The sequence below is a fragment of the Citrus sinensis genome, chromosome 6 (assembly GCF_022201045.2).
Source record: "Citrus sinensis cultivar Valencia sweet orange chromosome 6, DVS_A1.0, whole genome shotgun sequence".
In the NCBI taxonomy this organism is placed as follows: Eukaryota; Viridiplantae; Streptophyta; class Magnoliopsida; order Sapindales; family Rutaceae; genus Citrus; species Citrus sinensis.
The window spans coordinates 23,985,365-24,009,553 of record NC_068561.1 but is presented as its reverse complement, the minus strand read 5'-3'; the positions used below and the strand labels follow the sequence as shown (position 1 = coordinate 24,009,553).

The 24,189-nt window shown below is 35.3% G+C and overlaps 4 protein-coding genes across 7 annotated transcripts; 2 read left to right on the top strand and 2 right to left on the bottom strand.

The window, feature by feature from the left end:
- The first annotated feature begins 4,193 nt into the window (after positions 1-4,193).
- LOC102625181 (protein decapping 5) lies at positions 4,194-9,336 on the top strand. The gene is made up of 8 exons (XM_006482239.3): positions 4,194-4,472; positions 5,443-5,543; positions 5,989-6,060; positions 6,191-7,096; positions 7,335-7,409; positions 8,379-8,549; positions 8,676-8,786; positions 8,909-9,336. The coding sequence occupies exons 1-8, from the start codon at positions 4,313-4,315 to the stop codon at positions 9,056-9,058; spliced, it is 1,746 nt and encodes a 581-aa protein (XP_006482302.1). The 5' UTR covers positions 4,194-4,312; the 3' UTR covers positions 9,059-9,336.
- A 440-nt stretch (positions 9,337-9,776) lies between these two features.
- On the top strand, positions 9,777-12,072 carry LOC102624702 (transmembrane ascorbate ferrireductase 2). The gene is made up of 4 exons (XM_006482237.4): positions 9,777-10,095; positions 10,174-10,222; positions 11,307-11,506; positions 11,605-12,072. Exons 1-4 carry the CDS (start codon positions 9,952-9,954, stop codon positions 11,905-11,907), a joined length of 696 nt encoding a protein of 231 aa, XP_006482300.1. The 5' UTR covers positions 9,777-9,951; the 3' UTR covers positions 11,908-12,072.
- Positions 12,073-15,182: 3,110 nt separating this feature from the next.
- On the bottom strand, positions 15,183-18,916 carry LOC102624327 (uncharacterized). 4 transcript variants are annotated; one of them, XM_006482236.4, is made up of 7 exons: positions 18,185-18,908; positions 17,883-18,020; positions 17,167-17,522; positions 16,328-17,072; positions 16,145-16,241; positions 15,995-16,049; positions 15,183-15,620 (listed from the first exon to the last, which is right to left on the bottom strand). In XM_006482236.4, the coding sequence occupies exons 1-7, from the start codon at positions 18,690-18,692 to the stop codon at positions 15,558-15,560; spliced, it is 1,962 nt and encodes a 653-aa protein (XP_006482299.1). In that variant the 5' UTR covers positions 18,693-18,908; the 3' UTR covers positions 15,183-15,557. The 4 variants fall into 4 exon arrangements, 3 of the variants coding, with proteins under 3 accessions (XP_006482299.1, XP_024955806.1, XP_052299602.1); XM_025100038.2 differs by lacking the exon at positions 15,183-15,620 and adding an exon at positions 15,622-15,828 and having other exon boundaries at positions 18,185-18,916; XM_052443642.1 differs by lacking the exon at positions 15,183-15,620 and having other exon boundaries at positions 15,835-16,049; positions 18,185-18,914.
- Positions 18,917-19,227: 311 nt separating this feature from the next.
- On the bottom strand, positions 19,228-22,217 carry LOC102624041 (cyclin-B1-2). The gene is made up of 4 exons (XM_006482235.4): positions 21,990-22,217; positions 21,607-21,707; positions 20,165-20,262; positions 19,228-19,552 (listed from the first exon to the last, which is right to left on the bottom strand). The coding sequence occupies exons 1-4, from the start codon at positions 22,113-22,115 to the stop codon at positions 19,452-19,454; spliced, it is 426 nt and encodes a 141-aa protein (XP_006482298.1). The 5' UTR covers positions 22,116-22,217; the 3' UTR covers positions 19,228-19,451.
- Between the last annotated feature and the right edge of the window lie 1,972 nt (positions 22,218-24,189).

Here is a 24,189-nt window from a genome sequence, read left to right as displayed (position 1 = left end):
AAACTTTAATGATATATTAAAAAAATTGCTCATAATAGATCATCAAGAATTCAGATCAATAATATTTAAGTTTTATTAAAATATATTCTTAGATAAATTGGATAAATACATAATACTTGATTAGATATTTTTAGTTCTCATTGAATATTATAATTTTCTACATTTGTCTCTATTTTGAGTCAAAAGTAAGCGTGATCCTATCAAATAAATGAAAGGGTAGTTTTGGAATAAAGAGGGCGGCTCGGGGGCGGAGGAGAACATGGTTGTTTGGGTTGTCATAAGTGCGATTACGAAACTGGCCTTGATTGGTAAGAGAAGATAGGGGCGGGGTGAGGTCAAATTATGGAGTGAAGTGGGGATAGGATAGGAATTACAGGTGGGGTTGGAAACTTGGAATTAAAAGAATGAGAATGAACCGTATGGTATGGAACTGCCACGGTGTTAACGAGCTGTTATGCTAACTTAGGGAATGAGTTGATTGGGTGTTCAAGATAGGAATCTCGTTTGTCCCCACGTGGCTTCAACCCCATCATTATTCTTTCAATACACATCACACACACACACACACACTCTCTCTCTCTCTCTCCACCCTCGGGTTCTCAATTTATAATCGAAAATAGTCACTCACTCATCTTATGCTAAGCACGTAGTTAGATGTTAAAATCTTCCGTGATTAGAGAAATTTTATGATATATTAAAGGTATTTTTTTAGATATATATTAATTAAATAATATTATGATATGTGTGTATTTATTTTTAAAAAAATATTATATATGTGGTAGTTATATTAAATTCAACTACATATGTTATGCATGCATCAATTGATTGTAATACATCAGAGATATTCTAGAAATTCTTCCGATATAATAAATTTATAAAAATAACCAAAAAAATAGCAGCTCACCCATCTTATGGCAAGCACGAAGTTAGATGTTAAATTTTTCGTATGGAAAATTTATAAAAAACCAAAACAATTATTTGTGTTTAGAAATTTTCAAAAAAAAAAGTGTTTTTTAATAGAAATTAATAAATGTTGATTTGATTCAGTTTAAAAGATAACTAATTTTGAATTATCTCGTTGTAAAATAATAATTTTTAAAATATTCTCAAATTATTAACCTCAACTTATCTTAATTTTATAAAGAATATCAATTTTTTTTTATTAACACAGTCTCATAATAAAAATTGAATAAGTTAAAGTTCACAATAATTTAAGAAATATTTTTAAAATTATTATTTTATGAGGGAAGTAATTTGAAATTGACTCTTAGAAAAAAAAACGTATATAGTGAATCAATCCGTTCATTTTCTTTAACTCTTTTTATGTTTGCAGATAAATTAGAAAGGGGTTAACATGTTTAAATAATTGATATGTGAGTGGTATATGTAATTAGTGAGAAGAAAGGACCACGAAAATTTGTGGAGTGAGCTTTTTGGAGGAAAATGACAATAATAATGCACGTAACCGAGAGAATTATTTGAAGATGAACTTTGAATCATTTAATTTAAGCTACTTAGCTTAAACCTAAACAGTCTTAGCAAAAAATAGAAAGCTGAGGACAATTTTATTATTTTTAGTTTTTAAATGGAGTATTTTTGTTTGATTTACAGGAAAAGAACACCACACTAAGAGTATTAATAGCTTATAGAACTACTTATTTGACCCAATATATATAATGAAATATTATTTAATTAATTTTTAGACTATTGAAAAATCAAAGTTTGAAGAAAATCAAAATGTGATTCCTATCTGACTAATGAATTGAATTTGGTGAATTAAAATTACGTGAAGTGAATAAACATATTCACAGTAAAATTCGTAGTAGTGGTTCTTTTTCAAACCCCAAGTTTATAAATTCAATCTTTCTAGAGTTGACTGGGTTTGCATAAATAAATTACTTTAATTAGATTGGTTTGAACCCCAATTACCAATAGACACCAAGGGCATGTTCGGTACGTCAAATGAGATTAAGAGCCCATTTGAGATTACTTTTGAGAACTTTAAAAGTGGTTTTCAAAAGTTAAAATTAAAATTTTGTATTTGGTAAATTTTTAAAAAATAATTTTAGCAAAATCACATCATTCTACAACAGATTTTGAAAACCCACTCTTTTGAAAAATTAAAGGAGTGGTTTTTCAAAATCTAATTTTAAAAGCCACTTTTATACTTAATACAATTGCACATTCATCCTCATATATTATTATAAAAATTCAAAATTCTCCTTATTAATTAGGAAATGAAATCACTTACTTTAAAGAAATTATTATTATTGCTGATTATATTGAGATGCCCCAAAAAAATAAAATTAATATCATAAAATATTTTTAATTATCAATTATTATATATAAAAAATTATATACATGTTTATAAATATGTAAATAAATTTTATTTAATATTATACACAATTCACATTTTCACAACAACTTAATAGTAGAATTTACTAAACGCATACGATTACTTTTAAAACTCATTGCACTTTTAAAAATAAAATTTTACCAAACGTTTAACTCATTCTCTTCATAGTTTATTATTTTTACAGCACAACTAATAACAATTATTTTAAAAGCTACGGTATTGCTATAATTAATAATGATAATTTTATATTTTTATAATATTTGTGAAGATGTATATTGAATTATAATAAGTATAAAACTAATTCTCAAAATGAGATTTTAAAAAGCTAATCATTCCCTCATTTTCAAAACATATTGTAGGATAAAATGATTTTGCCAAAAGTAATTTCTAAAAAAATTTACAAAATACTAAAATTAACTTTTAACTTTTCAAAAATAATTTTTGAATCTCCCAAAATGGATCCTAAATTGGATTGAAATGATAAAACTAAATGGATTTTATTTAGTATTATATCCATCTCTTATTTATATTAGTAGATTAACAAATTAACATTTAATGTAGCTTCATGTAGAGATGACTTATCATCTAAAGTCTATGGATGCGACATATCATTATAATTTCAGCACAAAGAGGACATATAAACATTTGTACTCTGAAGTAAAAATTACACAACATGTTTTTATTATTTCTTATTACCGATGAAAGGTATAATAGTTAAGGTCGTGCATGAGATGTCATTTAAAATTTCAGCACATAAATAACAAGTCATATTATTAGTTGATTGAATTGTGTAAATAACTTTAATTAATTACTAACCAAAGCTGTGTCAAAAACTCTTTGATTAGTTTGTTTTCTGGGCCGAGTAACTCAATTGAAATGTATATCGTAATGAAACATTAACTTGTCTTTTCACAACGACTTCTAATCTACGACCCATGGCATGACTCAACGTCGACTTGTAAAATAAATATACCAATGAACTTAAGCATCCATTTATATTTGTATTTTCGTGTCATATATTTTTAATATCTTAACACCCACACATTTATTATATAAACTTTTATGCTACATTATTTTTTTTTTCAAAACTGATGGATGAAAGCCAAATCAAGAATTTTTTTTTTTTTTTTTTAGCTCCCATCTCTTTAAATATGTAAAATTTTGGTGATCAATTAAATAAAATTTCTTAAAAATCAATTGAGGCAGTTATTGATTTCGCCAAAGCAATTTAATGAATTAAATGTTAAGAACTGAAGCAAATTCATGAACTAAATGTTAAACTAACCAAATATTTCATAAAATAAGCTTGAATAGTTGATTTTTACTAGTGAAAATACCAAACTAATGTAATCCATTACAAATTCATGAACTAAATGTTAAACTAACCAAATATTTCATAAAATAAGCTTAAATAGTTGATTTTTGCTAGTGAAAATATCAAACTAATGTAATCCATTACAAATTTTTACATACCACATAATTAAAAAAAAAAGAAAAAAGAAATCTTGAAACAAAGGTGAGGTTTGTTTTCAAAAGTCTTTCTCGTCATTTGAGGTGTGTTTCCGAGCATAACAAAACGCAAATCCAAGGCCCAATTCCAGACTAGACCTGCAAAAAGACAAAACAAACAAAGTTTTAGTTCGGTTCGGTTGAGTACTTGAGTTGAGTTTAACCTCTCTTTCTAAATCTTTAATCACTTTTAGTTTTGTCAAGCACAAAGAATACCAAAGAGGAGCCAGCACGTGTGAGCGTTTGTATGAGCCGTGTTATGAGTGTTTTAAGGCGAGGATAGTTTAGTAATTTCACGTGAGCTTTCAGAGGGTATTGATGAAAATTTTGGCAATTCTGTGTTTAGGGTATTAAGATAATTTTGTAAGTATCCCGGTGTATCATCATCAATTGTCTCGAGGAGATTGAGAAAAGAAGGGGAAAAAAAGGCACTCGTCTCAAAGGCTAATGGCAGCGGCGGCAACAGAGGCGCCCAGATCTTCTTCAAGTGGGTCTGCTGATTCGTACATCGGTAGCTTGATCAGCTTGACTTCCAAGTCTGAGATTCGTTACGAGGGTGTTCTCTTTAACATCAACACTGAAGAATCTAGCATCGGTTTGAGAAATGGTAAATTATCGTTTCCAAAATTTCTTCGGGGCTGGGGGTTTTGCTTTTTCAAATTTTTTTTTTTATGTTTAGGCTTACCATGGGGTTTGGTTTTTGGGTGTGTATGGAAGATAAGATTTTTGTTGATTTTAAGATGGAGTTTTGTTTTGCTTGTTATTATGATGCAGATTCTGTAATTTTAAAATTTTGGGATGCTTTAGCTTAAAAGAAAAAAGGAATTATTGTTGGGCGTTATTGATGCGATATATTTGCATATGCTATATAGTGGAGTTTTTAAAAAAATGGTTAAAGGAAACATGTAACTATTCAAGCTTGATGACGAGTGTTGGAGCTAAGTACGTGCCAGTAGAAGATAAACTATGTGTGTAGGCTATAGCATCATCTTGTGATGTTATAACAATTGCATTAAGCTAGACCATATTAATTATTAGTGGCAAGAATGTCGGTAGTATTGGAAATGAAAGTATCCCACCTCACTCTTGGAGAATGAGATCTGCAATGTCCAAATGTTCTTCTTCACATGATAATATCAGTTTGACGACCAATCCTCTACTCTGCTTTCACTGTTGTGGCTCCATGACTTTACCTTCTGTGCCTCCATGGAGGTTACCTTTTTGCCAACCAAGCATGGCACTAACATCTCTCTGTCTCCCAATCATGTGGCATTTAGCTTTTATGCCACCCTAAGCGGACTGTCTTGCTACTGCTGTTTTGCTTCCTTTAACGGTCAAAGGGATATTTTCTGTCTGCTGTTATATTCTTATTGCATACTACTAATATCTTCAGGGAAAAAGGCTGGATTATAGATTTTTTTTTTCCCTCATAAATTATCCTGTTGGTTGTGGTGGTGAAATGTTTTGCTTTGAAAATAAGGAAATTTCTTCTCTTTTAGTATATCTTCTTTCCTTTTATTGGTGCTATAAAGATGTAAACATTATTGTGGTTCTAATTATGTTTCCTAACTTTGCAGTAAGATCGTTTGGAACAGAAGGGCGAAGAAAAGATGGTCCCCAGGTTCCACCAAGTGATAAAATTTATGAGTACATACTCTTTCGAGGAAGTGATATCAAGGTATTCCAGACAATTCCATTTGAGAGTTAATGGTTTCCAAATGGATAAGAGAATTCTACCTTTTTGCAAGTTACTACTTACTACTGAGCCTTATTGTTGTCAATTGTGAATAGAAGTTCAGTCTGGGTTTTTGGTCTCTGGAGGACACATTGGATTGACTTTAGATGAGGGTAATCTCATTGATTAGCATTGTCTCCTTACCATTACTGGTGATGCTATTAGTGGTCCACGCTTAAGTCAGACTAGGGACTGGACTTTAAGGTCTGTGATCAGAAAAGACATTCAAGTCTGTATGGTGTGCAGAGACCCTTTTGTTTTAAAATGTTCAACTAACATGAGAAAATCATTTATCTGTCATGTATCTTATTGTATGAAATAATTGTTCAATATTTAGTAAATCAGAGTCATATCTTAATAGAACATTCTTTTTTGTTTCTTTTTACAGGATTTGCAGGTCAAATCTTCCCCACCGATTCAGACTACAACATCTATACACAATGATCCTGCTATTATACAGGTAAAGGATGTTCGTAAATCTTTTTCCTTGCGTGTGAATTATCTGAGCCTGGATTCGATCATTTTTCATGCTGGAGTATAATTTATGATGTATCCAAATTTATAGACATTATTTTCAAATCCTTGTGCAGTCGCACTATTCTCAGGCAGCAATTGCATCTACAACCTTGCCTTCTGGTACTGGATCATTACCTGATCCAACTTCCCAAACGTCACAGCTAGGACTTTCCAGACCTCCATTTCAGGGGAATCCTCCCCTTTATCAGCCAGGTGGCAGTTTGGGTGCATGGGGTTCATCACCCATGCCCACAACAAATGGTGCTGGGCTTGCCATGCCAATGTACTGGCAAGGATTCTATGGGTCACCGAATGGGCTTCAGGGCCAGCAGCAACCTTTGCTTCAACCCCCTCCTGGATTGTCAATGCTACCGTCCATGCAGCAATCCATGCAATATCCTGCCATGAATCCTTCTCTACCTACTGGGGTTTCCAACTTACCAGCTTCCCAATTGGCAGAACACCGCCCTCCTTTGATGCCACCCATTAGTACAGGAACCTTGAATTTGCTGTCTCCTATGCTTCCTGCACAATCTTCTGCAATGATTTCAGACTCATCAACAAATCTGATTCCTGACAAGGCTTCCACCCAAACTCTTCCGACTGCAGCTCCAAGTACTAGTTTACCTTTGGTGCCTCCTCTGAATTCTGGTATAGATAAAACTGCTGTTGCACCAGTTTCCGAGCCTAAATCAGTTCCTGGCCCCATAATGCCATTTCAAAGCACCGTGTCTGAATCTGTCTCAACTGTTGGGATGTCAAGTTCGATTCTGAATGATGGAATAATGCCTTCTTTGGTAACCCCTGGCCAACTGCTGCAGCCTGGACTGCCTGCAGTATCTTCATCCCAGTCTTCACAAGCAGCTCAAAAGGATGTTGAGGTAGTACAGTTATCATCGTCCGAATCAGCAGCAGCAGCACCACCAGCCTCAGACGTGCAGGAACCAATATTGCCTCTACCTTCAACAACTGAGCGTAAGGTATTGGTGCATTATCTGACTTCCATAGAGCAAAGTTTTGTGATTGTGTAATGCAAAACATTGGACTCTATGTTATGGAATTAAGTCTAGCGTTGGATTGCTATTAGTTAATGTTATTGTTTTTTCTTTCCTGAACTTCTATTGTATGCCTTCATTTTGTGGTCAGATTGTTAATTGATTGAAATCAATGTCATGTACTTTGATTTGAAGTTTTTGTTGTTTCTATTTTCCAATCTAGCCATATGGAGCTCCTACTTCTACTCAATATGGTTATAGAGGAGGACGTGGAAGAGGTAGAGGACGAGGAAATGAGGTATGCCTTTCTTGTTGCCCGAATGTCATTGCAGCACACGTTCGCCTTTATTTTTTCTTTTTCCATAATTGAAAACAAACAGAACTTCAACAGTCTCTTGAAGTAGCACCAACCAAGATATGCGTTAAATCTGACTGTTTTTTCCATAATGGAAGACAAACAAAACAGGAAGTTTTCAACAGTCTCTTGAAGTAGCACTGATGTATGCTGTATATCCTTCTACATTTTTCCTATCGTTTTTGTTATTGCCTTAGTGGTAATTCAAAATATTGGATCTTCGAAGTTTCATGCTTGGCCTTTTTGGTAATTTAAAATTCTAGATCTTCTGAGAAAAAGTGGACATTGATTGAGATGTTATGTACATTTAAAGTTAGCTCTGCGTAGCGTTTGAAAATTCAGATAATGAAATGGTATCATACCTTCAGTATGATGAGAATTTACTGTAATTCTATCAGGCACATATATGCTATGAGTTTAGTTAATTCTCGACATTCTGTGGAGTCAATGAGTCTTAATCCCCTAGGTTCACAATATCCTTTCGAATCAATGTGAAGTTAGACTGTTCCTTTATTCCGATATTCTCAAGAATTAACGGAATATTAGAATTCTAAACTTTTGCTTCATCAGTTTGGTATGAAAAAAAAAAAAAAAAGTTTCAGCCCCCGCGTTGGCCACCATCCACGGTCACTGGCATCAAATTTCCATCTCGTGTCTGTGGACCTCAACCACAATTCAAACCAGAAAGAGTCATCCATTAAACTTCTGCTGCATCAGCTTAGCATTACATGCAATCTGCATCATCAGGCATTATTTTTGTTTCATTTTTCCAAGTACTGGTTAATATCAAAATTTGTTTGTTTTGCTTGTGTAGGATCTCTGTTATCGTTTGTTGATTATTAAAAAAAAATATTATGCATTCCAATAAATCACAGATACATGGAATATGACGCTGTACACGTGTTATTGCAGCTTTCACGCTCGGCAACTAGATTCACAGAGGATTTTGATTTTATAGCTATGAATGAGAAATTTAACAAAGATGAGGTATGGGGCCATCTTGGTAAAAGTAACAAAGCTCTGGATGATGGGGATAATTATGAAGATGAAGAAGATGTTGGATCTTCAAAACATGAAAACAAGGTTAATTTTGCTCCTCTCGCTCTGTTTCATACACAGGCACAGAATACATGATTTATAAGGTGAAAAGTAAGCTTACTATGTTCTTTTACTCATTGCCTGTTGTTGACACTTTCCTCTGTTATACAGCCTGTTTATGTTAAGGATGACTTTTTTGATTCCTTATCATGTGATGCCCTTAATCGTGGATCGCATAATGGAAGGCCTAGGTTTTCAGAGCAAGTGAGAAGAGATACAGAGGTACTTTTTCTGTTTTTCCCACCATACTTCCCTGCATATGATCTAACGACAATTAGTTCTGTGAAGTGTCTGAGTCTTTTGAATTGGTAAACTGATGAATGTGAACAATGATCATTTTCTAGACCTTCGGTGATTTCCCAAGGTATCACGGTGGGCGAGGTGGCCGTGGGCCTTATCGCGGTGGCCGGTCACGGGGTTCTTATCACGGAAGGGGCTATGGCTATGCTCCACGAGGTCGTGGATATGGATATGGCATGTCGCGAACTTCCTAATCTGTCCTCATTGTGTCTCCAAGACAATAATAATGGTGTTGATTGTTAGATGTTTTAACTTACATGCGCCTCCAGCCCACCAAGATTATATTTCGAGGTGCTGTGTTTGTACTTCCTGTTGTGGTTCTGTTGTTGGGATTTAGGTCAAAATAAACAAGCATCAGACAAGACAAAACACTGCTGTGTATGCTTTCCCATTGCATGGTTGAATAAGCTTTGTTAGTAGATTGTTTAACACAAATTTAGTTTTGGTTTAAGGTTTCTTCAGACTTTCAATATTCCTCGTCTTTTGCTTGGTGAATGATTTTAACAAATTCCGTATCTACAAGAGGGTGTTTTAGAGATGAAAACATGTTTAGTAAAATATCTGATCATTTAAAAATTCAAATAAAGTATTTCATTTTCAATTAAATTACTAAATTCAACTAGATATTATTGGTAAACATAACATACTTAACATTAAATTGAAGAGCTCTGAAATGGTATAACGTCTCTGAAATGGTATAACGTATCTGGATTCAAGTATCATTTGCATTAAGATCAAGGCCTTGGAGGAGGATTATTTTTTCTATGAGGATTTATGTATTAATTTTCTCGAAGTGGAAACTTATATTATATATACATTTTAATCAATACTGACAGAAAATTACAAAAAGATCCTCGTCAAGTCAACGTACGAAAATAAAAAAACTCAATGCACCATCTAGAAACGTAAGCTGACGTGGCACACATTCTTTTCTTTTCTTCACATCAGCGCACACAGCAAATGCAAAACTCAGATTCTCACTCAAATTCATTCAATTCATATAAACCCTAATTTCTCCGCATTAGATAATCTTGGCATCAAATCGAGTGTTTTTCATTTTTTGCTCTTCTCCGCGGCTTTTCTCGAAATGGCGGTTCCGGTGGTTCGGTTTCCGATCTTTCTAGTAATCAGAGTAATCGGAGTGATAATCTCGACTCTTGTGCTGACGTGGACTGTTCAATACAGAGGAGGCTTGTCTCTTGCCTCCGATAACAAAGATCTCATATTTAATGTAAGTTTTCTGTTTTTATTTTTTAATTTTCTGTGAAATTATTTTTGATTGCGTGTTTTGTTGATTCGTGCATTGTAGGTTCATCCGGTTCTTATGGTGATCGGTCTCGTACTCTTGAATGGCGAAGGTAAATTGATAGGATATAAATTAAAAATTATATTATTTTATTTACGCTTTAATTTTGATTAATTAAAAAAAATTAGAAGTATAGCTGTATTTTGGACTTCGTAAGAAACATTTACATTTTAACAACACAAAATGTGCTCATACAAAGCCAATACCTTTATCTTTGTTTTGTTGTGTTTGGTTAAGATGAAAATTTATTTTTGACAAAGAAAAAGCAATTAGACTGCTTTTTAGAGAAGCTCTTTATAGGTGCTTTTTTAGAAGATCCCCTTTTGAATTGTAAAGACAAGGCTGAAGTCCACTTGAGAGGTGTTTTTTGAAGAATTGCTTTCAGGTGCTTTTGGAGGAAGCAATTTTAATTCCAAAGCACTTTCTTAGAAAGCACTTCAAGACCCTAGTATTTAGTAGTAGACCTAGGAAATGAAATGGAGAAATATAGGCCATTTCGTAAATTTTTATTGGTGATTATTGGGTTGATGGTTCTCTGATGTGAATTATGTTAACACTAGTAGTTGATTTTGCTGGTAGTAGATTTCACTGGTTGTCCTAATGTTGGTAAGTCTATTGCATTCAGATTTGCTTTACATTTCAAATGCACCAGAAAACTTAGTGACTTCTTGGAGGCTAATTCTATGTGATACTGCAAATGATGCTTTTTTTGAAACTAGATTTCTTTGTTTTAAGGTGGCTGTTAAAATTGTGATTCTTTTGCCGAGATGTTCCTTTCATGATTTAGCTGTACCCCTCAAAATGGAGAAAATGGAGTTAAACTCCTAATGTCTTGCGACTGACCATACAACAGTATAATGTTCAAACTTTGCAATAGTACTGGTGTGACTACTGTTTCTGGAACCTTTTCTGAAGGAATAACTATCCTCTGAATTCTGAAGCTTATTTTGGGTGCCATACGGCAAGCATTTTGATTAACATACACACTTGTTTGTAATATTTTGATTCACTTTTTGCAATCAATTGAGATGATCGTTTGTCATTATTTGAATACTCAGACACTGTTCTCCGTTGCTAAATGTTATGATAGCAGCTAAGAATTCATGATTTTTATGAGCTGGCATTGACTGATGCAGCTATGCTAGCATACAAGACAGTTTCAGGGACAAAAAAGCTCAGAAAATTGGTTCATCTAAGCTTGCAATTCATTGCTTTTCTTTTAAGCTTGATTGGTGTTTGGGCTGCTCTGAAATTCCACAATGACAAGGGTATTGATAATTTCTACAGCCTGCATTCATGGTTGGGACTAGCTTGCGTTTTCCTATTTGGCATCCAGGTCTTCTTCATTTTCCTGCCCCATTCTCATTGCAAAGCTAGCTTTTGTATTTACATCTATATCCATGCAATTTTTTCACTGTTGTTTTGTTTGGACAGTGGGCTGCTGGATTTACAACCTTTTGGTATCCAGGGGGCTCGAAAAATGGTAGAGCTTCCTTGCTGCCATGGCATGTGTTCCTTGGGGTTTACATATATGCCCTAGCTGTTGCTACTGCTGCCACCGGAATCTTAGAGAAAGTCACTTTCCTTCAGACCAACCACGTCATAAGTCGTTATTCTACCGAGGCCTTGCTTGTGAACTCTCTAGGAATTTTGATTGTCGTTCTAGGAGGATTTGTTATTCTTGCTCTTATTACTCCTGAGAACGGCAAGTCGGAAGTTCTCAGAGCATCGGAATAGGCATTTTATGAATTCATCCATGATTCACAGGCGAGTAAGGTGTATTTATACTCCAAGAGAAATACAGGATTTGTTCTTTTCAGAAAATGGATGTATCAATTATGACAATTCGGAAAAAAAAATATAAAAATAAAATCTCACTTACATATTTATTTGCAGCAAGAACTTGGGAGGACAATGAGTCGCCGTCGTTTATTCTCAATAATGTGCTATTTAATAAGGCGTGCATTTCATCGAATATTGACTAAATTGGTACGTTATATTTGCCTATTTTGGTGATGAGCTTTTTGCTCCGTTCTTAGCTCTGTACAGAATCTTAATCCAAACATCATATGCTCAGTACAAAATTTTAATCCAAACATCATATATACCTATCTAGAATCCGTATATGAATTTTGTTTGGATAGTTTAATTTGCATCGATGAACACGTTAATGGGTGATATGATCATATGTACATGTGTATAATTGCAACGGATGGCTGTAAAATCAATCAAAAGAGAACATGATTTAAGCAAAAGTAGTTTAGCTGCAAATAAAAACCAATTACTGAAGTTACAGAATACAGATCGGATATGTACATACCCTCTACTAGAACTTCCTCCATGCACTTGAAACAAACCCAGCAAAATCTGAAATACACACATATACACATATATATAAACACAATAATAAAGGTACAAAAAACCACCTATAATCACAAATCTTGCATCAAAACCAAGCAACTTAAATCACAATTAGTTCTTTAGCTCTAAAGATTCCATTCGATTTAATCTGAAGCTAGAGCTAAAGGAAGAAAAGAAAGAAGAAGAAGGAACTGATGAGAACAAGTTGCAATATCGTTATTATTGTTTTATCTTTTGTTTGGTTTGGTTTTGGTGAAATGTCGAGATGAATTCACGGTGCCACCATTGGATGTGAGTCAGGAGGCTCTGTTGGAGCACATGAATTTTGGGGTATATCAAAACATTTTATGTGCCAGCTTTGTTTGTATTTGGAGATGCACTGCTTGACAGTGGAAACAACAACGATCTTTCAACCAACTCCAAAGCTAATTACTCCCCTTTCGGAGTTGATTTTGGTGGCAAACCTACCGGCAGATTCAGCAATAGCCGAAACGAAGCAGATTTCATGGGTAAGAGAAATTATTCTAAACTATTTCACATACATTTCAATTAACATTAACAAGAATGTTCCTTGCATTACGTTAACATTTTGGTTTCTTAGTCCACAAGGTATTGCATTATCAGTGGATTAGAGGCTAATTAATATGTGATTAATGTTCAATATTAATGCAACCCAAGTGCTTGGATTGCCATTTCCTCCTCCATACTTAAGCTTATCCGAGAGTGAGAAGTGCATCAAGTTCCTGCGGCGTTCTTCCTAAGACAGGACAACATTTTGTAAGAACATGACCTACAATTTGATTAATTATTTTAGACGATAATTTCTAATTTTGATTTTACATTATATCGTTAGGGAACATGCTTGAAATTGGACAATCAAATAGATTTATTCAAAAGAAGTGTCAAGGACCTGAGACGCCAGTTTCGCCACAAACAAGTAGACTTGAATATTTATCAAAATCACTATTTTTAATGAATACAGGCTCTGCTGACACCGGCTATGGCTACGATGGTTTCGAATCTAAAGTGAACATATCCTACACTTTCTCAGGCTTTACTGAATTTCTCACCGTCGAGTTTGCTGGAGAATTAATGGTAATTATGTACAGAACTTTCATATATATATATATATATATATATATATAGTGTTAATGCAAAATTAATTATTAATTATTTTTAATTTGTAGCAGAGGCTATATGCACTTGGTGCGCCTAAATTTTTGTTGAACAATATATTTGCAAATGGGTGCATTCCGCTTGTAGTGAACAGAGAAAAGCCAAAGACATTGTGTAGTGAAGCAATAAATAAACGAACAAGGCTATTCAACAATCATCTTTTCCATATGTTGCCTCACTTGGAGTCGATTCTTCAGGATCAAAGTTCGTTCGTGCAGATCTTTATGAAGTTATGTTCGAAGCCATAGTAAGCCCAGAATTATACGGTGAGTACAACAACTAAGCTCAGTATTTTTTTGTAGTGAGACTAACTTTCATAGACATGCATGCGTAAAAATTTCACTTCAGACCTTTATTCTTCCTCTAATTTGTTTCTACAGGTATTACGGACAAGAGGAATTCTTGATGCGTTGATTTGGCTGGAGACGGAACGTTGCCATTCGTAAAGGACAAAGAGCCATGCAGTAATAGAAATGAACAAATTTTCTATGATCCATTTCACCCTAGTGAAAAAACTCAATTCTTGTTTACAATCCGTTCCCTCAGGGATTCATCTGTTTCTATTCCCACCACTCTATTTCAATTGCTGCAAGCTTAAGTTAAGTTTTGGATGATTTTGTAACTGATTCGATGTCGTTCCGATATAGTTTTCTTCAACCAAAAAGAATGATGGTTAGAATAATTTGGACGTGCAAGTCTATAAGCAATGTTCTGAATAGGGCTTTTCAGTTTTCGGAGGAACATTATTATTACGCATGTTTGCTGTAATTAAACAAAGTTTGATGTAGTGTTTAATGACAAATGGCAAAGTCCTTCTGTATTAATTTGCTATTGTTGTGAATATGACACATAACATATAGGCCAACAGAGACACGGGTAGCGAGAAAAATCAAGGAAAATATTAACATAAAGACAGAATTATTAAGAGTGAGTGTCTCAAGTTTTACAGCCGAGAGTGGATCTAAGTAGAGCAGGCTCCCACTCTATAAAGTTATGTTGGATGCCCCGGCTTCATACGGTGAGTATATTGAGACTGATTAATGGCTTAAGTTTGTGAATTTTTGTGTGTTATAATGAAGCTACATGATAAAAGACTAAATGTAAGGATGCGTAAATTTTCTTTTGTGGTCTGAATAGGTATTACGGACACGAGGAATTCTTGTTGCATTGATTTTGATGGAAATGGAACACTTGTTGCCATGCGTGCCAGAGAAAGAACCATATGCACAAACAGACATGAACATGCTTTCTTCGATCCATTTCATCCCAGTGAAAAAACTTACTGTTTGCAAGCCGTTACCACAAGGATTCCTCTATTTGTTCTCCCATCACTTTTAACTCAGTTGCTGCAAGCTTAAGTTCGACATTCAGGTCAATAAGCAGATTTCTGGGAAGGGCTCATACATTCAGCTGTATTCTTGCCATGGCTCAAGATCACATGGAAACGTACAAACACAATATATACAAGAGACTCGTTAAAGTTCAAAGTCGGTAAAGTTCCCATTTTCTGCTACCGTAACAAAATTGTCACTCCTTTCTAAAAGATCATTGTTCAATCCTGACGGAGGACGATCAGGAAACCAAAAAGAAAGAACCAAATGTTGAGAGGGGTAAAAAATTAAACCATCAACAAAGAAGACTGCATCACTACATCTGCCCGGAGAGGCGAGGGGATCGCACTCTTCACTGAGTCAGGTAAAGAAGTAAAATACAAAATGTTGAAAAATAAATGAGAGACTAAACATTATTCCAGACGGGTTAAAGAGACTAAAAGAGAGGACGGGCCCAAGGAAGAATGACTTCAACAGTCTTAAAATTTTGGGGAGGACACTATCAACACTTTAGCCATACTATATCCACAGCTGTCCTCTCCCGTACTCTCGCACAATCACAGGCACACTTGTTGGTGGGATCTGAAACAATCACATACTCGCATATCAAGTTACATTGATGATTACATAAATTAACCACACAAAAAAAAGAGTAAAAAGGTCGGTGGCAAATCAAAGGAATGAAAAGTCCAGGAAATTTTTTTATGGCTCAATGTTCCACTCTCAGAGGGCACGGGCTCTGCACAACCAAGCTTAGATGCAAAATGTGAGGTTCTAGGCTGGGCAAACCCTTGTAAGCAATGCATCAACAGAAGGTGAAGAAATTAACAAACCACATGAATCTCAAGATAAAGAAATTCAACATGTATAAAACTCGACTACGGAATAACAATTATAATAATATAATGAAAATACAAGCAACATGCACTTCTCACAGAAACCAGAGTATGACTTACCATGCCATAATCTGTGATTATCAACGACACATAATCTGAGGGTGTAGCATCGTAACTGTCAATATCAATCCAAAATAGAAATATTATTGATCAGTTAGTGGGGAGAAGTGGCAACTGGAGTGGAAAATACTAAAATATATAAGAACTAACATCAGATTCAGAAGCTGCAGATTTTCACTCTTGTCCCAGCCATCCAAGTGATTGATGTCCTCTCGCCCAGGAACCTTTGAAATGGAATCAGGATCACCTGCAAGCAAGACACCTGAATAAGCAACCATAGGGCATGTGTCCGGAAAGAGGTATTGGGTGTTCCCATATTTTTGGAATGCATACCAAGCTCATTAGAGCAAATTGAATCAAGCTGCACTCTTTCATGAAACTTATATGCTTCACAACATACTAACACTGGTATATGGAATCCATAAGCAACCATTGCAACACATGCGGTTCCAACTCTTGAGCAAACAGTCCCATTTGACAAAACTGATGAAGCACCCAGAAAAACTCGAGTAACTTCATGTATGATATAAGAAATAGCATTTATATGAGTGTATGTACAGCTGAGACCCTTCCTCACCAACCTTCGGAGTAATAGTTTCCCTTCATGCTTTGGACGCGAGTCTACTATCACAACGCGAAACTGTTTGCCTAGCTCATGGGCATGCTGTAGTATCATCTCAACTGCACTGGATGACCCGTATGTAAGAAGAACATCACCATCTCTGATCTTTGTAACAGCATGCTTTACTATCACTCTGTCTGCAAGTATGATCTTCTCATTTATGAAACGCTCAATGTCTGAATGAAGAGTCGCCTTTGCTTCTGACTCAGACAGAGAAATAGGTATCTTGGCAATTCCACTCTTTAGAAACCTTATTGCATTTCCCATGCTAACTGAAAGCGGACGGCAGTCAATGAGAAATGAAACATAACTACTTATTTTTGTTGTTAAGTCTCTACTAAGTGTTTTTGCAGGTGGAGTTGAGTAATCTCTGATGGCCTCTTGGAATGCTTGAAGCATTGCAATACAACGAGCATTGCCACCACATATATCTCCAGATAAATATTGTAATCCAACCTGACAACAAAACAAGGACATAATTAGCCAAGAGTCTTAGTGAACTTGATAACATATCCGTAACAACCTAGCACACATTTCTTCATATCAATACCTTGTAAACGGCAGGATGCAATGTGTCAAGTTGGAAAAACTTGGATTGAAGAACAGGAAGCTGAGTTCCATGTTCATATTGGGGCAAATGCCTAAACAATTCAACTCTGTTCCTAGCTTCAGTTGGTTTTACCACAGAACGTTTTTTCAACTTTTGCACACGACTCTTATCATCATACTGCATGCGCGGATGGGGGACATCTTTCTTTCTATCTTTTTCTACAGAACGATCACCTCCCTTCTTCTCGGAAGCAGCAACAACCACAGGACTATCATTCCTCTGTGGAGACGGCCTGGTGGATTTAGTTGGTTTTGCATTTGCCAATGCCGTGGCAGCAGGTGTCTTAATTCCTTCCGCTAAACATTATAGGATTATCATTATTACAATATAATACAACATAATTAGATACTATAACCTACCTGAGACAAAGACAATTCAAACGAGTAGATGTTGACAAGGGGTTAAAGATATTAAGTTATACCACTAAAGTGCAAATCTTACTCAACAGGCAGCCGTAAACAGCAAATACATAGGTGTTTCCAATGGTTACACAGACACAGCTGTGAAAGGTATGATCATATTACTTATTAAACTTTTCTACTCATTCAAACTCAATAAATTCACAACTAGATAAAATGATCAATTATTCAATTATCAGAAGTCACAGAATATAGACATGTTCTATTTATGGCATTAACAAACTATAATATGCACACCTTTAGCAGCTGCCTTCGCAGCTCGTTGTGCCTCCTGAATGGCTCGTCTTTCAGCTTTGGAGGTCTTCTCTTTCAAGGGCTTTGAATTCAAAGCTCGATCACTCTGCACTTCAACTGACACAGACCCACCAGCATTCTCTGCAATAGCATAACCTTTATTTAATTCTCTCTATTTTTTTAACTGAAATTGGTTTTAATCAAACAAATTGAAGCAAAGTAATTGCAACTGATAAAAAAAATAGTTACAAAGTAAATTATTTTGGGGTTATTGCAATAAAAGCTGGCGTTTATAGACTACTTACCCGAAATTCCAGGCGGCAATTTGACGACCGACACTGTAGTGAGGCCGCTTGCGGGGACACTACTGGGAGCTTTCACAGATGGCGGAACCTCAAATCCTCCACCTGGAAACGAGGATGCAGCACCCTGCTGTTTTACCGAACTGCCTCTACCCCTGACCCTCGCAGCAGCAGCAGCAGCAGAGGGAGGGGACGAGGCCGCAGTAACGTCATCAGAGAAGTCACCGAGAGACGTGGTGGTGGTGGTGGTGGTGGGAGAGGGCGGAGGGAAGGCGTCGGAAGGGGAGTGAGGGAGACGTGGGAGGAGGGAGGAGGAGGGGTGACGTGGCGGCGGGATCATGACAGGAGACAGGAAGTTTCCAGGGGAAGAGGCGTCGGCTAACGGTGTTGAGTGGATCGGGTCGGGTGGGTCCGACTGAGTGCGGTCGGGTGGCAGGGGAGCGTTGGTGAAGAAGCCGACTTGACGGACCTTTGGATCTATTAGGGCGCGTGAGCTGCGTCGCGAGTCCATTAAGGATACGGGAGGGTGTTTGGTTAGCCAGGGAGTTTTAGGCGGTCATGAAGCGATGAAGATGAAGGAACCAAGACGCAAATCGAATTATTATTATACAATATTTTGTACATATTTTTTTCCATTTTCTTTTTGGTTCAAAATAAACAAATACAAAATACCAACCGCTATTTTATTATTATACGATATTTTTAAAATATTTTTTTCCTTTTAGCTTTAACATGTATTGAAATTGTTCATATCCCTCTCCTCCTCTCCTCCCTTAAATTAAAGTAAAAGATTTTGTACCTCTTTTTCATGTTAGACTCCAATCATGCATTTTTTTAATTGTTATTTCTTAAAAAAAAAAAATCTGTACACAATTTGTGACATCAGGCGAAATACTCCTGTAATAATATTAAAATATAATTCAAACCATTGTCAATTCTCTTTCAAAAAGGGTGAAACTCCAAAGTCATGCTGGCTCCTGAAACTCACAGGTAGAAAAACCCAACCAGGTAGCACTCGCCAGGAAATGGAATTACTCTTGTAAAGATTAAGCAAAAAAGGAACAGCTGGTTTAACTTTCAAGCATCCATGATAGTCAAATATGATAACAGGGGAGAACAAAAGGATCACATGTACTAAAAGCTAGCTGTTCGATTTTCAGGTGATGTAAATAAATTCAGTCTCTAATGACACATTAAAATGTCTTCATTGAAAACTGGTACAAGCACATCTTAAGATCCTTCACTGAATCATTGAATAAAGCTGCGTAAATCATATAAAGCTTGGGTGAGCCGGGCCTTTGGAGAGGCCAATGCGCACTTCCATTCCATGATGCAGGTCTGCTGGTCGGAAAGATTCAGATTCACGAGGGTCTGCCAATGATATCAGAGCAAATTCAGAATAAACACAAACCAATATGCAGACATTGAGCAATGAACAGTGAACACCAAATCAGTCATCTCTTACTTCCAAAGGAACCCACAACATGTTGATGTACAATATGTGTTGGCACACACCTATCCACTAACAAGCCTATGTGCAAATTCTTTAAAGTCCCTATTCAAGTTAAATTATACACCACGAGGGATTCACTACTATACACAAAAAATTTGTTGTAAATACTTCAAGTTTGGGTTTCACCTCTTGGGCTACTTTTCAAGTTTTGGGTGAAAGTTTGCAAATTTTGTGTTAAAATCTATAAACATACAAATAAACATATTACCCAATCCCATTGGACACCATACCAGACGGGAGTTCAATAAAGTATGAAAAGAGCATTTACCATTTAGTTTCTTAGTAGGAAATTCTTTATAGGACTGTTGATTCAAAGAACCAAGTAGCTTTATGTTCATATAAGTGGTCTCATTGTTTTCATAAACAGACCAAGGGAGGGAGCCAAGAAGAGTGTGTGTGTGTGTGTAACTTAAAAAAGTTCAGGAGGGAACAAGTGACTGACAATCAAAACATTAACAGCACATAGTTACCATTCAGATAGTGCTCGAATCCAAAATCTTCCAAGCTTCCTGTCACAGCCTCCAAACCAAGCATTGAAGATGGAATTGCACCTGTTGGCCTCTGAAATCTGCAAAAATTACAAAGAAATACGAATGATGGCATGTAGAGCATATTCTGAAATCCTAATAAAAACAGCCACATTTGTGGATGTGTCTGAAATTGGTAGTTACTAACAGTTTTGTTAAAAAACTTGCTAAGAACTAATACAATAACTTTTTCCAAAGAAAACCTGGATGGAAACCATTATGGATACAGCCATCAGAATCATTAAAGAACCAAAAGGGGAAATGGATATCCCCACTAAGCAGGCTACAGATAAAAATCCTTTCCACTTCCTTTTGTAATTACAGTCTTTTCTATTTCTAAATAATTTGTACATCTTTCAAACATAAAGCCTGCATTCTGCAAATTTCATACAATCATCACTGCAGGAACAAGAGGTTCTAAAGGAAAAGAAACCCATGTGCATTTTTATTTTTAGTGCAAAACACTCTCTCTTATGTAAGCTTAACACAGCCCCCATTTAAGAGCTAGTCCATTGCACTTGAAATTGCAAAAAGAGACATGAATTGCTTGAAAAGACCTCCACAGATCCAAGGAGTTTGAGTGTTCTATGTAACAAGGCAACTCAGGGCTTTTGCAAATCTAATTTCACATCATTCTCATACAAAAAGACTAGTAAGAATAAGATGACTGGAACTCCATGTCAAAATGGCCATGGATCCTTTCATAAAGCTTCTTCCCCCATCTAAATGGTTTTCTCTTCCCCAAATCAATCAATTAATTTTTGATAGCCATAATTAAAGAAATAATATGAACTTCAAACTGATATATAATTCTGAGGACCTAGAAATTGACAAAGAGAGAAAGTCTATACACAAGAGAGCTATAAACAGTAAAAGGTGGCAAAAGGAGTATATGGAACAGATCCAAGCCTAAGATTGCAGTAGAAAACAACGAAAGACACCACTCTCCCCAACGTCAACTTCTATATCATTATTAATCAAGCTTTGCAATCCACTTATCTACAGAAACACATCCAAACAATATTCATTTAATGATTTGAATACTAAATGGTACAGGAATAGGTGCTGTTCACAGTTGGAAACAGGGGTTACTAGGTTGGTTGGGATAGCTAGAGTTGTCAAACAACTGTGAAAGTTTATGAGCTCTTGGTTATCAATTTCACCAATGTGCCATGCTTATAACTTGAAACCCCAATCCAAAATACAGGAGAAGTTCAAGGGAAAGTAGCAGAGTCAATCAACAACAACATGGTAACACAGTTGTTAATAAAACCCCAACTAGAAAAATAGTTTCTCCGTTTCATTGGAGAAATTAGAGTAGAAAAAATTCAACATCCACGAAATGGCTAAGCATCATCAGAAATTAAATCACTCAAAAACCATACCGAGAAAGAATTTGCCTATCAAAATCCATCTTCATTGGGAAAGCCGTTCCATAAGTGTTCACAAGAATTCTTCTCTTCATCTCCTCCTCCCTCTGCTTAGCCTGAAACACCCCAAGAAAACGAAACAAATAATAGAAATCTCTTTAATAACTTAATGAATAACACAGAAACCCCAATTTCTCCTCCTAATTTCAGCTCATAAGTCAAGTTATCATTGATTTTTTAAAATTAGAATATATATATATATATAGATATATAGATATACACATACATATATATATATATATATAGTGCGCGAGACTAATTCTCGAATAATATTTAATTGAATTTAGCGGAAAATAGTGAGAATTAAAAGGAAAAAGCAAGAAAGAAGAGAAGTTTACAGATTGGCATAGGGTTTCTAGAGGGTGAGATCCAACGATGTCGCTCTTGACGCCGTGGATATCGAATCGAAACACGTCGTTTTGGAACTCCCCGACTTGGTGTGATATCTTGTTCTGTGCCGCCATATTTTGCACTTCGATTCTTCCGTGTGAGTGAATGCTCTTGCTGAAACTTTTTGAACAAGTTACGAATGAAGAACGGAAAAGATGAACGCGAATTTTCTGTGTGCGCTTTTGATCAATAAATAGGAGGAGCGTGCGAGTGTACAATACGACGCCGTTTCTTATGTCAGCGAATTGAAAAGTAAAGCTACATAAATGCAAAATGTTAATATATATATATATATATATATATGAGTAATCATGTGGGCCAAGTGATATTTAATTCAACCAATCTTATCATGCCACATCAGTTTGTATAAAATAAGTTTGTACAAGAGTTTGTGACTGTATCATTACTCTATATATATATATATAGGCTAATGCTGAGTTACATGTAACTTACAACCCTCTTAGTAGGGTCGAAGCAATGCGAAATACTAAATGAATTAATTAGTGTAATAAAATTCTTATAATAATATATAATTTTATTTAAATTGTCTAGCCATCGTTAACCACAATGAGTTTCCTATACAAATGTATTTTTACATCAATATTCAAGCAGAGCACATGTTTTAAAATGTAGTTTAGAGACTAGTAATGTCCAACTTACCGAAACAGAAATTTTACTTCAAAAACTATATACATTTACCCTATTTGAAAAAACAGTCCGCTGAATCTAAAGCAACTTTACTTTGTGACTTATTATTCTTTTTGTGCAGACAAAATTAATTATTTAAAATAGAACCAAGGCAAATAGTAGTGGAATCAAAATTTTGATTTTGTTATAAGATAAATAGACAATAGGAAAATTTTTGAACTAAAGAAAGTACTAAATAGTACCTTGTTATCAAGTTTACATTAAGCTATTTTTTATTATTACCAAAATAATGAAATACATCACACATATATAGCGTTCAAGAGCTAGGGTGGGGGAGTAATGTGGGACTTTCATTCTTCTAAATGGTGAAGGTTCACTGCTTCAGTTTACAGTAAGATGAATAGGATCTGAATTATTGACCAAATTAGTCTCAATCTTTCCTTTTCCTTTCTTGAGTGCCTAAAAAATGTCCACTAAATGTTTGTCAGTCCAGCAGGTGCGTGACCAATGCCCTTTTCCTCCACATCGACAATAAATTTCTTCATTATCATTTTTGGCATTATTCTTTCCTACATCGTTGTATTTATTAGGTCTCTTATAAACATTTCACATCTAGTGAGATCCATTTTTATTGTTCTGATGTCCTTCATGCCTATAACCACCACGATAGTAGTAACCACGACCTCTCTTACCACCTTGATTATATCCATTATTAGTATGTGTATTCGCATTCGCTTCTAGGAATGGTTGAGAGCCAGTTTGACATAATTCATGGTTTTTCATTATGAGCTCATTGTTTTTCTCAACAATTAAAAGAGTTGTTACCAGCTTAGAGTATTTGTTGTATCTACACTCTTGATATTGTCGTTGTAAGACAATATTTGATGCATGAAAAATAGTGAGTGTCTTTTCAAACATATCTCTATCAATAATTTCCATGCCACACAATTTTAATTATGAGGTAATGCAGAACCAAGCATAGTTATAATCAGAGACTCTTGCATAATCTTGGAACCTCAAGTTTAACCACTCGTATTTGGCATTTAGGAGGAAAATACCCCTCTGATGACCAAATCTTTCATTGAGGTCACTCCACAAAGTTAGTGGATCCTCCATCGTTAAATATTGAGCTTTCAGGCTTTCATGTATATGGTGGTGAAAGAAAATCATGGCCTTCGATTTTTCCCACAAAAATGCCTCGTTTCCTTCTACTACGGTGCTTTCTAGGCATATAGCTTGCATATGCATTTTGGCATCCAATACCTAAGAAAGGTAGTTCCTTCTAGAAACTTCAAGAACGGGATTTGTAGATTTGTGAGGTTTTCCATTTCTTAAAAACTTTGTTATTAACGACCAAAAGAAAACAAAAATAAGTATCACAATATAAATATTTAAATTTAAACAAAAAAACAAAAATTATAGATTATATAAAAATTTCATGCATGTATTTAGAACTTCAGGTTCTCACTATCTTATCAAGAACAAATTATAATTTATTCA